General features: G+C 36.6%; 1 protein-coding gene across 12 annotated transcripts in view; it reads right to left on the reverse strand.

Annotated features, from left to right (window-relative positions):
* POT1 (protection of telomeres 1) overlaps positions 1-12,971 on the reverse strand; it is a 104,935-nt gene that overhangs the window by 621 nt on the left and 91,343 nt on the right. For all 12 annotated transcript variants that reach the window (XM_070788092.1, XM_070788090.1, XM_070788087.1 and 9 more), the window contains 4 exons: positions 10,151-10,286; positions 5,748-5,836; positions 3,300-3,391; positions 1,652-1,757 (listed from right to left, as the gene is read on the reverse strand). In XM_070788092.1, the coding sequence (XP_070644193.1) occupies positions 1,652-1,757; positions 3,300-3,391; positions 5,748-5,836; positions 10,151-10,286 (423 nt within the window). The remainder of the gene's footprint in view (positions 1-1,651; positions 1,758-3,299; positions 3,392-5,747; positions 5,837-10,150; positions 10,287-12,971) is intronic.

The raw sequence follows: 12,971 nt of genomic DNA on the forward strand, positions 1-12,971 counted from the left end.
CCAAATAACAAGAAAAAGTAACAATGTAGGGTTTTCAAAATATTTGATATCACAGGTAGGAATCTAAATCATTCCCAACTTTTTTAAATTTTATTTTTTGGCTGTGTTGGGTCTTTGCTGCTACTTGGGCTTTCTTCTCTAGTTAGAGCGGGAGCTACTCTTCTTTGCAGTGCATGGGCTTCTCATTATGGTGGCTTCTCTTGTTGCAGAGCACAGGCTCTAGAGCACGCGGGCTTCAGCAGTTGAGCCACAGAAGCCTCTAAAGTGCAGGCTCAGTGGTTACAAGCACACAGGCTTAGCTGCCTCGCGGCATGCGGGATCTTCCTGAGCCGGGGACTGAACACATGTCTCCTGCATTGGAAGGCAGATTCTCAGCCACTGGACCACCAGGGAAGTCCCTGGTGGGGACTTTTCTTTTTTCTTTTTTTTTTTTCTGCTGAGTGCTTACTGATCTCCCTTATTTTGTTTTTCTTGGTTGACTGTGAAGAAAACCAGCTCCCCTTTACATCTGTCTAGCTGAAAGCCCTGTCAGGTACCAGGTACTCTGTCCAGGCAATACGGCAGTCACAGGTGCCATTTCCAAGCTTTGGTCATGACCACAGTGAATCTATATATAGCTTCTAGAATAGTCTGGTAACATTTCTTCAAGTTTGAATTGGAAAGACACTTAGTATTATCCTAACTATTGGCAAGGGTCAAGCAAGACAGGCTTCTCCCACGCTGTTGGTAGAACCATGAATAGGGAAAATGCTCTTGAAAAGCCATCTGGCAGTATGTATCAAAAGCCTATCACATCTATGGTTTTTGACATGAGTGTTTTATTTTCAAATATCTATCCAAAAGAATCCAAACAGCCAATAAATATGAAAACTGACATCAAATAAAAGTATGGAAGTTAGACTTAGTTATGGATGTACAAAAACTCTCTCTTTGGAATTGTTATAAAATGCAAAGACTGACCAGGGGAAAATAAAACCTGATTTAAGACAAACTATAAAAGTTAAACTGACAACAGCTAAATTTGCTGCTGGTAGAATCTGTTACTGATGAAAAATTGTTAGAAGAAGTCAAATTGCTTTAAAATGATTTAGATCTGCACATTTAAGGCAAAGAGAAATAACGGCCACAAAAGGAAGTAGGTGTAATCAATGGAATCTGACTTGAAGACTGGCTGGTGAATCAAATATTACACAGAAAACAACAAAAGCTAGCAAAATATTTACTAAAATAAAAACTTATAAAATCTGAAATTAGTTAATATTGAATAAACAATTCATCAGTGAACTGGGTAAGTGAGTTTTTTATAGGAAATGTTTGTCAAAATTTCGTCCCTGTTGGCTTAATTTCAACTGTTTGCATGCACAAGCAGCTTATCAAATGTGTTTGCGATCGAAACTGCCTCCCCCTGATACATTTCAAAATATATAAAAAATCTTTTTTTCATTTCAGGAATTACGATTCATACCTGTCTTATCCTTGCCACAGCCTTCATCAGTAGGTAGGTCATACAGTCTCATCAATCACTACTTTATAAATTTATTTGGATTCAGATTTCAAAACTTTTTAACCTCTAAAAGTCCAGAGATTAGCCATAAGCTAAGTATTATTTCAAGAAAAAGAATGAACGGCATTAACAAATATTACTGCCTACCAATTTTTGCTCCTGGAGGACAAAACATATCCATGATCATTTCCATACTGTGCTGAAGATTATCATTGTTTAAGACTTCTGATGCTGGAATCTGGAAGAAATTTTCCTTAAGAAAAACATGAAGAAACAAGGAAATGATCAGAAATTATAATCAATGTGAAAGTATTTGAATATTATCTAATTAAAATCATCTATACTATTTTACTCTATTTATATTGGAGAATTTGTAAACTGGAGTGCTAAACTCTAAAATCTAATTCATTACTTTAATCTAAAGACAGCTTTGAGATACATATAAAATCAAGTTAAATTGTTTTGACAAATGATAGAAGTAATGAGCAGAACACAGTGAAGTTTTCTGTTCTCTTGACAGCACACAGACTAAGCACCTACAATGTCTAAGTGTCAAGTTTAAAAGAGTATAATATATACTATATATTTATTTAACTTTTTTCTCCTCTACTATTTGTAAGATCCAGGAGGGAAAGGAGTTTGCTTGCTTCACTCACTGCCACATTCCTATCACAAAGAATAGCACTTGGCATAGCACAGGTGCTCATTAAATATTTAACAAATGGATAAACTGCTTAGGCAGAAGAAAAGCTGTCCTCCTCTTTATCCCAGATTTTTCTCAATGTGTGTTGTAAAAAATTTAACCTCATTGGCCTTTGCTCTCAGTTTCTGAGAGGTAATCTCTAAAACCTTGGGACATCATGCCTCACAGGCGTGTCTGCATTTGCCTGGGGAACTTGGGTCACTCTAACATTGTGATTTAGGGTAGAAAGTTTGGAGCATGTGGTTTTAACCTGACCACTGGAGGGGCTGAAGACTGAGATAAGTCACATGGGCAGCCAATGACTACCTGATGAAGCTCCAATAAAAACTGGACACTACGGCTCCTTTGGGCTTCCCTGGTTGGCAACACCTCATGTGTACTGCCAAATGTCATTACCAGGAAAGTAACACTGTCCACAATTCCACAGGAAGAGAACAAATGGAAGCTCCATGTTTGAAACTTTCCTGGATTCATTTATGCACCTCTTCCCTTGATGATTTTAACTATACCCTTTAGCCATAATAAATTGTTAACAGTGAGCATAATGGCACACAGTAAGTTCTGTGAATCTTTGTAGTAAAAGAGTGGTCATGGAGACCTTTGTACTTTTGATTGATGTCAGAGGTAAAGGTCTTGGTCTTGGGAACCCCTCAACTTCAAATTGTTAGAAATAAAGGTGGTCTTGTGGATAGCTACCAAGCTTCACATAATACAAAGGATCTCCCCATAAAAGTAATTTCATTCTTTCTAATATGAAATGTTGGAGACTTAAAAAGCCCAGTGAAATGCTAATAGATATTGCCTGAGGGTATGGCCACGCCTCTGCCTTTCTTGGAGTAGAACTTCAGCATGGTATGGAGAAGTCTTTCCTTAAATTCTTATTTTTCAATTTCTCACTATTCACATATTAAGATTATAGTGTCAAATCAAAAGAGAGTAAATACATACATAATTTAAGATTTATGTGCTTGTGTTTTATTTATTCTTCTGAGTTGCCTTAAATGTTCTCAGTAATAAGGTAGGCATGAATAAATATATTAAAATTCAAAAAAGTACTATTTTAGAAATATCTTCACTACCTCTGTTACTTACAGAATCCATGAGGTAAGCTTCCAATACTCCCGTTCCATCGTCAAGAGTAAATGTCATCACAAACACTTGTTGGAGGGGAACAATGCCCAGTGCTAATGAAGGAAAAAAGTTGAAACCATATGAATCTATGTCTTTTTTTCTTTGACCACACTGTGCTCCCTCCAGTAAAAGCATGGAGTCTCACAACCACTGGACCACCAAGAAGTCCCACTACGCCTTTTAATAAAAGTAAAGAAAAAAGTTGTTTTGGGATATTATGTTCCTGTTAATCTTGTTTACTAAAATAAATCAAGAGACTAAAAAAAAAAAACAAAAGGTACTCCTTTTTGTTCCTGAATACTAATATGTTAAGCTCATTTCAGAAGGGTAATTTTGGAATATTACACTATACCTGTATAGAGACAATGACTCAAGAGCAATGGTATCTTTTTTTGTTAATTTTATTTTCAAAAATTTATGTTTTGGCTGCACTGGGTCTTCCTTGCTGCATGAGAGCTTTTCCCAGTTGTGAGTGGCAAGCAGGGGATACTCTCCATTGCACTGCAGGGGCTTCTCACTGTGGTGGCTTCTCTTGTTGCGGAGCACAGGCTCTAGAGTATGGGCTCAGTAACTGGGGTGCAAGGGCTTAGCTGCTCTGCAGCATGTGGGATCTTCCCAGACGAGGGATGGAACCCATGTCCTTGTATTGGCAGGTGGACTCTTAACCACTGGACCATCAGAGAAGTCCCAGTATATTTTTAAAAAACTAAATATTGATATAGCATTATCTTTAAAATGAGTCGATGTTCATAGAAAATATAAAAATGAATTCAAGAAAGGCAATTCAATGAATGCTACCTTATGAAAGAGAAAATTTAAATGCCAGAATGTTCTTACAAAAAACAGCATACAGTTCAATGGTTAGGATTTGTAACCTGTCTCTATCCTTTGGATTTTAAGCACAGAGATCACTTATTTTTTAAAAGATAGCATCTGGTTGAATGATGCCAGAATCTGAGATTTCATAATTTGGTTAAGATGAGGAAAAAGGAAGAAATTAAAGTGATACTAAATCCTATGAAAATGTATAGGTTAAAATGAATATCTTACTTTGTGTCTATAAATGAAAGACATTCAAAATGCTTATATAATGGAATATTGTCTTCCATCTGTGGGATTCATATTCAAATATGACTAATAAAGGGGGCAAGTAAGAAAAATAAATTAGAGACATGACAGAAATTGTTAATATAGAGGAACTGATTTTAAAGATTCAAAAGTCCTCAATAGACTGTGGGCTAAAACCAAGAAGGATGAACATAAAACCTACTCTAAGGGACCAATAAGCAAACCAAGAACTATGTTCAGTACAGGATGACGAGACCAAGCTTGAAGCACACAGCAAGAAACTCATGCAAAAGTTAACCTGGACTTTAACTGGACCACAAACAAAATATAAATTAGTAGTATCATATAGCTAGATTAAAAGACAAAGAAAACAAAACCAAGAATACAAACCAATATCTACACAATAAAATTTTCAGGCAAGCAGGAGCACTGTCCAATTTTAGGGAATAAAGGTTTTCTCCATATTCCAAATTGGCCAACATCTGCAGCCCTATTTCTAGCTTTGAGTACCAAACTTTGAGAAGAACATGGGTAAAATGGAATGCTTATTGAAGAGGAGAAATAAAGCAGTAAGAATCATGGGAAAGTACCAAAGGAAGTGTGGGCACCTGCTTGGAGAAATAAGGACTTAATGAATACTTGACAGATTACCTTCAAATGCAGTCTACTGATTTTATACAAGAGGGAACACGTGGACTCTAATTCTATTAATAGTAGGCAAAATGTGGCCCATGTTAAAATTGCAAGTAAGCAGATTTTGCCCCACTGTTAAGTACTGCATCTAATAAGTAAGAGATTTGTTACCTTACAATGTAAATCCCGTGGACAGAGGAGCCTGATGGGCTGCTGTCCGTGGGGTTGCACAGAGTTGTACATGACTGAAGTGACTTAGCAATGTAAACGGGTCCCCAGTCGCTGGGGAGTTTTAAGCCAAGGTTGGATGACCATAGTTAATGATGTGATATAAAAAGACTCTTATTATTCCAGCTAAAGACTTGTATTGGGTAAAAAATTGTAATAGCTAGCTCTAAAATTCTTTTCAAACCCAAGATACCATAAACTGCAGAGATTTTTCACAAGTTGTATTTATGATTAATGCTAAATTACTGAAAATTAAAATGTAGTAACTGAAAAATACTGGCAGATTCTTAAAAGTACATTTTCAGGTTTTTTAAATATTTAAATTTTTATTATGATCACTGTGAATGGTTCTGCTTACGAAAAACTAAACTTTAGCATAACCTTTATTCTGATTTTAAAATATCCACAAATACTGAAATATGAGTGAGACTATCCTATACAAAGACAGTTATAATTATAGGACATAGAAATTTAGCTAACCTTCTGCCACAGAAGAAGGAATCCACGATGTTTTATTAACCAGGGAATTTAGATTTTTTATTGGTCTCAAACTAGAGCAGTGTTTACATCTGAAATCAATAAAAGAAAAAATAATTTATTATAAGTAATTATTATAACTCATTTAATTATTATAAATCTTTGCTGTGCAAGCACACACAATTTAAAAAGTATATTATTAAACAAAAGAGCACTGCAATTTCTGTACTTTAATGTGCATATTACAAAAAATTATTAAAAAAATAAACTTCTTACAATACAAGCAATCAAAAAAGATAGTACAGTCAGAATATACATTGCTAAGCTGACAATGAGAAAGGTTCCAGGTGCAGGATATTAATTAATTTGGCTAATTTCCTTATTTGGTAAAGTGAAAAACTCTAAAGACTCTTTCGATTTATGGCTCTGAGAATAATATGTAATACCTAAGACCTTAAATTTATAAATATAGCCAATAGGAGATAGCATATTCAAAAGCAGAGACATTACTTTGCCAACTAAGGTCCATCTAGTCAGGGCTATGGTTTTTCCAGTGGTCATGTATGGATGTGAGAGTTGGACTGTTAAGAAGGCTGAGCGCCGAAGAATTGATGCTTTTGAACTGTGGTGTTGGAGAAGACTCTTGAGAGTCCCTTGGACTGCAAGGAGCCCTGGGATTTCTTTGGAAGGAATGATGCTAAAGCTGAAACTCCAGTACTTTGGCCACCTCATTCGAAGAGTTGATTCATTGGAAAAGACTCTGATGCCAAGAGGGATTGGGGGCAGGAGGAGAAGGGGACGACAGAGGATGAGATGGCTGAATGGCATCACCGACTCCATGGACATGCGTTTGAGTGAACTCCAGGAGTTGGTGACGGACAGGGAGGCCTGGCGTACCGGGATTCATGGTGTCACAAAAAGTTGGACACGACTGAGCGACTGAACTGACCTGAACTGAAGTGAACTGACTTTTTATTATACATATTAATATTCAGGAGATGTTGATAAGAAAATACACTTGGATAAAAATATAAAATTAACATTTAAAAGGTTCATGCAGAATACTTTTCATTTGCAATCTAGGGAGGAACAGAGGATAACTATATTAAATATTATCTCCTTTCACTCTTCAAATACACTGAAGTGTTTTCTTTAACAGAAAAAGCTAACTGGGTGAGTTACCTTTAAAAATGGCTCTAATACTAAACTTTAGACATTGATAAAGTAAGTATACAAATTAAAAATTAGAGTAACAAGCATAAATAAGAGAATTCATTACTTCCAAAGTAATGAAAGAGGAAAAAGGAGAAAAATAAGAACATTTTAATAAATTAATCCAATAGATGACTGGAGAAAAAAAAATAAAGTAATAACAAAAAAGGGTGAGAAGGGAAACAACAATACTATGGTAAGCGTGGAGAAGGAAATGGCAACCCACTCCAGTATTCTTGCCTGGAGAATCTCATGGACAGAGGAGCTTGGCGGGCTACAGTCCATAGAGTCACAAGAGTTGGACATGACTTAGCAACTAAACCACTGCCACCACCACCAAGTGTGAAACAACATGAAATATAGTGTAGAAATAAAACCTAGATGTTTCAGTAATTAACTTATTTTAAAATCATCTACAAAAAACAACTAAAATCTATTGGTATTTATTTATGAGACCTACTAAAATATAATAACAAAGAAATATAAAAGCAATGGGATGAGAATAAGGTACAATATGCAATTACCAACCAAAAATGCTGATACAGTTATAAGAATATGAAAAAAAATAAACATTACAGCAAAAAATCATGATTATAGATGAAGTTATTACATAAGGATATATAGTACACTGAATTCACCAAGAAGATGAAATGCTGAACCTGAATGAATAAGCAAAAAAGACTCAAAACTTATAAAGTACACATTGACAGAATAAAACGCCACAAACCTACAATCACAGAGGACATTAACCACAGCCTCTAAGAAGGTACTATATAGTTAAAATCACAAAGGAAAGAAGGTTTGGATACAATTAATAAGCTTGTCTAATGGACATAACTAAACACTACTAAACATTAAACACAACTGTTAGAATACACATTCTTTTAAAAATCTATGTAGTATGTACAAATTATGAACAAACATATTCCTTGATAAAGCAAAGATGAATCATTATGAAATACATCAAGTTATTTGGTTAAAAAGTAATTAACTAAAATATAAATAAGAATGTAGCACATAAAATGAGTGTGTAAAAAATTTTAAACATACAGTGAAATAATTCATGGGCCAAAGAAATCATAATGGAAATTGTGAAACATTTAGAAATGACAAGAAAAATAGTATCTATCAAACCTTCGGTTAAAGCTACGGCTATTTTCTCAGGGGAAAATTATAGACTTCAATATAAATATTTAAACGTATACTAAAAAACAATGAATTAAGTAAGGCAAACATTCAATTTAAAACATTACATAAATGGAGTACTAACCTACAGAAAGTAAAGGAAAAAAGTAAAGAACAATAATAAACAAAATACAGACCATCAACAAAAACAAAAGCTAGTTGCTTTGGCAAAAAAGGCCAAGGGTTAAAAAGTTGCAAATAATATAAAGTGAATTCAAGAAGAGACAAAAAGAAGACTTAAGCACTATGAATAATTTTATGTCAATAAATTTAAACCTGAAAAACAAATGAAATACTATTCTAGAAAACTTTCATTACTAAAATAGATTCAAGGACAAACAAATTCTTAAGAGATGTGCAACTGCTAAAAAACTGAAGCAGTAGTTTCAGTTCTATTAAAAAAGTATCATATCCAGAAATCTAAGTAAAGTTTTATAAAAACTTTAAGGTCTTGTCAAACATTTTGGTAAATATGACTACATTAATATTGGAAAAATCTGTAAAATAAAAATAACCATAGAGTTAAAAAAGTATAGGGCGGACTAGAAGTTTCATGAGATGCATGTAACTGCATACAAAAGCTTGCAAAAATTCTTTCTACATCTCTTTGTAGAATTATTACAATCAGCTAAACACACACAGGACTTCCCTGATGACTCAGACAGTACAGAATCCGCCTGCAATGCAGGAGACATGGGTTCGATCCCTGGATTGGGAAGATCCCTTGGAGGAGGGCATGGCAACCCACTCTAGTATTCTTGCCTGGAGAATCCCTATGGACAGAGGAGTCTGGCAGGCTACAGTCCATGGGGGTCACAGAGTTAAACACAATTGAGTGAGTAAGCATATGGCACAAACACACACAAGAACCAAAACAGGGACCAATAATTCAATAGGAAAAACAAGTGAAAAATGTGTATATGGAATTCACAGAAGAGAAAACCTAAATAGCCAATAAACATGAGATGTTTAAACTCACAAAGACAACAGCTACTACTTGATGCTCATCAGTCTATCAAAATCACAAGTCAGACTAATACCAAGAGCTAAGTGTCAAAGAGAATCCGAGGTAAACAAATTTTTACACATTGCTGATTCAACCATATGGCAATCCACTCCAGTATTCTTGCCTGGAGAATTCCATAGACAGAGGAATCTGGAGGGCTGCAGTCCATAGAGTCGCAAATGGTCAGCCACAACTGAAACAACTTAGCACGCACACATGCACGACTGGACCATAATCACTGGAAAAACAATCTGGCATTTTCCAATAAAGCAGAAAATATTCTATAACCCAAGGCTTCACAAAGCAGAACCCTTTGACTGTTTGATCAGGTGGAAACACAGATATTACCTACACTGCCTCTTTCCAAACCTAGTAAGTAGCTCCTAATGTATTTTGATATCTTTTACCTTCTCACTGGCAACTCATTTATAACTCTGTGGCACAGAAATTCTGGAATTCAATTACTTACCTTTTACTAGGATGCAGCTCTGAACTTTCTCTGTAACAAGCATCTAAATTTTTAGAAAGCAAATGAATATTAGCCTTTGCTGCTGCTGCTAAGTCACTTCAGTCGTGTCCGACTCTGTTCGACCCCAGAGATGGCAGCCCACCAGGCTCCCCAATCCCTGGGATTCTCCAGGCAAGAACACTGGAGTGGGTTGCCATTTCCTTCTCCAATGCATGAAAGTGAAAAGTGAAAGTGAAGTCGCTCAGTTGTGTCCGACCCTCAGCGACCCCATGGACTGCAGCCTACCAGGATCCTCCGTCCATAGGATTTTCTAGGCAAGAGTACTGGAGTGGGGTGCCATTGCCTTTAGGGCAGCCTTAAACCTAGCAGAGTACAGACACTTAATATTCATGCTATTCAAAGAAGAGACATATACCAAAAAAATCTATCACCTATAAACTGATACTCAATCACTGTCCACTGAATATAGTAACAACTGGGATAAAATAATAAACAAATAAATAAAATTAAAAATTCCCATGATTGAAAACATACCCATAGTGATGTATTTTTCCTTGTATAAGAAATGGAGCTGAAAGGTCAAGGATTTCCAGGTCTTCATGGCCAGATCTTACAGGAATTACACTATGAAACTTGTCTGAGAGTTTGCAGATTTCACTGAGTGTACCTCCTATTAAAAGGGAACAAATAACCCTTCAAATAGTACAAATATAAAGTAGACAAACTGGGGTATTAACTGTGCAACACCTTAAAGGCAGTAAAATACTAAAAGGATTGACAGAAAAAGACAACAAATGCCATGAATTTAACACACTTATACATTTATTGTTAAAAATAGCAATTTGTAAACTTAGGATCCTATTCACTTTAAAGAAACCACTGAGAAAAAATGCTCAGATATGAGCAAATAAAAGGTTTGTGAAATATGAACCATCATCTTTTAAAATGTATACAAATTGCTCTTTATGCCTGGAACACTTTGGTTCAAATGACCTAAAAAGAGGTAAATTTGAGAATGAAAAAAATGATGGGATTCCCATTAAGTTTTCTATATACTACTAATGTCTAGGCAAATTTAGTCTTGAGTTTGAAATGAATCTTTTCAGTTTTCAGTTCAGTTCAGTCCCTCAGTCGTGTCTGACTCTTTGCGACCCCATAGACTGCAGCACGCCAGGCCTCCCTGTCCATCACCAACTCCAGGAGTTCACTCAAACTCATGTCCACTGAGTTGGTGATGCCATCCAACCATCTTATCCTCTGTTGTCCCCTTCTCCTCCTGCCCTCAATCTTTCCCAGCATCAGGGTCTTTTTAAATGAGTCAGCTCTTCGCATCAGGTGGCCAAAGTATTGGAGTTTCAGTTTCAGCATCAGTCCTTCCAATGAACACTCAGGGCTGATCTCCGTTAGGATGGACTTATTGGATCTCCTTGCAATCCAAGGGACTCTCAAGAGTCTTCTCCAAGACCACAGTTGAAAAGCATCAATTCTTCGGCACACAGCATTCTTTATAGTCCAACTCTCACATCCATACATGACTACTGGAAAAACCATAGCCTTGACTAGAGGGACTTTTGTTGGCGAAGTAATGTCTCTGCTTTTTAATATGCTGTCTATGTTGGTCATAACTTTCCTTCCAAGGAGCAAGCGTCTTTTAATTTCATGGCTGTATCACCATCTGCAGTGATTTTGGAGCCCCCAAAAGTAAAGTCTGCCACTGTTTCCACATCTATTTCCCATGAAGTGATGGGACCGGATGCCATGATCTTTGTTTTCTGAATGTTGAGCTTTACACCAACTTTTTCACTCTCCTCTTTCACTTTCATCAAGAGGCTCTTTAGTTCTTCTTCACTTTCTGCCATAAGGGTGGTGTCATCTGCATATCTGAGGTTATTGATATTTCTCCCAGCAATCTTGATTTCAGCCTGTGCTTCATCCAGCCCAGCATTTCTCATGATGTACTCTGCATATAAGTTAAATAGGCAGGGTGACAAGATACAGCCTTGACAGACTCCTTTCCCTATTTGGAACCAGTCTGTTGTTCCATGTCCAGTTCTAACTGTTGCTTCTTGACCTGTACGCAGATTTCTCAAGAGGCAGGTCAGTTCAGTTCAGTTGCTCAGTCGTGTCCAACTCTTTGCAACCCCATGAACTGCAGCACACCAGGCCTCCCTATCCATTACCAACTGCTGGAGTCTATCCAAACCCATGTCCATTGAGTTGGTGATGCCATCCAACCATCTCATCCTCTGTCGTCCCCTTCTCCTCCTGCCCTCAATCTTCCCAGCATCAGGGTCTTTTCAAATGAGTCAGCTCTTCGCATCAGGTGGCCAAAGTATTGGAGTTTTAGCTTCAACATCAGGCCTTCCAATGAACACCCAGGACTGATCTCCTTTAGGAGGCAGGTCAGGTTGTCTGGTATTCCTATCTCTTTTACAGTTTATTGTGATCCTCACAATCAATGGCTTTGGCATAGTTAATAAAGCAGAAATAGATGTTTTTCTGGAATTCTCTTGTTTTTTTGATGATCCAGAGGATGTTGGCAATTTGATCTCTGGTTCCTCTGCCTTTTCTAAAACTGTCTTGAACATCTGGAAGTTCACAGTTCTTTTTAGTTTAACATTTAATTTAAATATAGATGTGAACAGTTCAAGTAACTGAAATTCCTGTATAGGGTTTATTCATTTTTCCTATGAAAAATCATCACACCCAAATGTTATGACAGGAAGGGCACTAAAACCATCAGGTTGGCTGAGAAGAAATAGAATGTTCAATGGCATACCATTATTAGAAGGCAGCCTTATCTCTGATTACTCAAACCTACCAGTACCTTTTCTGGTATACTTTCACTTAGACTGATAATTCTTCCTCTCCAGGGAAAGAGAAGATGATTTATAAAAATAGTTTCGTGTATTTCCTAAAATTTGTGTAAAATTTATAATGTTGAAATTCAATTGTGAGGGGGAAGTATTTCTGGCATAGTGGAGTAAGAACATTTAAAAATACACAGCTCTATAACAGCAAAAAGAACGTTGGCAAAAATTATCAAATTCAACTTTTTCAGAACTCTAGAAATTACAGTAAAGAAACTGCCTGCAATGTGGGAGACCTGGGTTCGATCCCTGGGTTGGGAAGATCTCCAGGCGGAGTGCATGGCAATCTACTCCAGTATTCTTGCCTGGAGAATTCCAACCACAGAGGAGCCTGGTGTCTATCAGTCCATGCGGTCACAAAGAGTCGGACACGACTGAGTGACTAAGCACAGAAACCAACCGAAGGTTTGCAACAATTCAAGGAGTGGTCATTCAAAAATAGTGGATAAATCTTGGTGAGAACAGCAAGTTTTGTGGCGTTTCAA

This window comes from Bos indicus, chromosome 4, assembly GCF_029378745.1.
Source record: "Bos indicus isolate NIAB-ARS_2022 breed Sahiwal x Tharparkar chromosome 4, NIAB-ARS_B.indTharparkar_mat_pri_1.0, whole genome shotgun sequence".
Lineage (NCBI taxonomy): Eukaryota > Metazoa > Chordata > Mammalia > Artiodactyla > Bovidae > Bos > Bos indicus.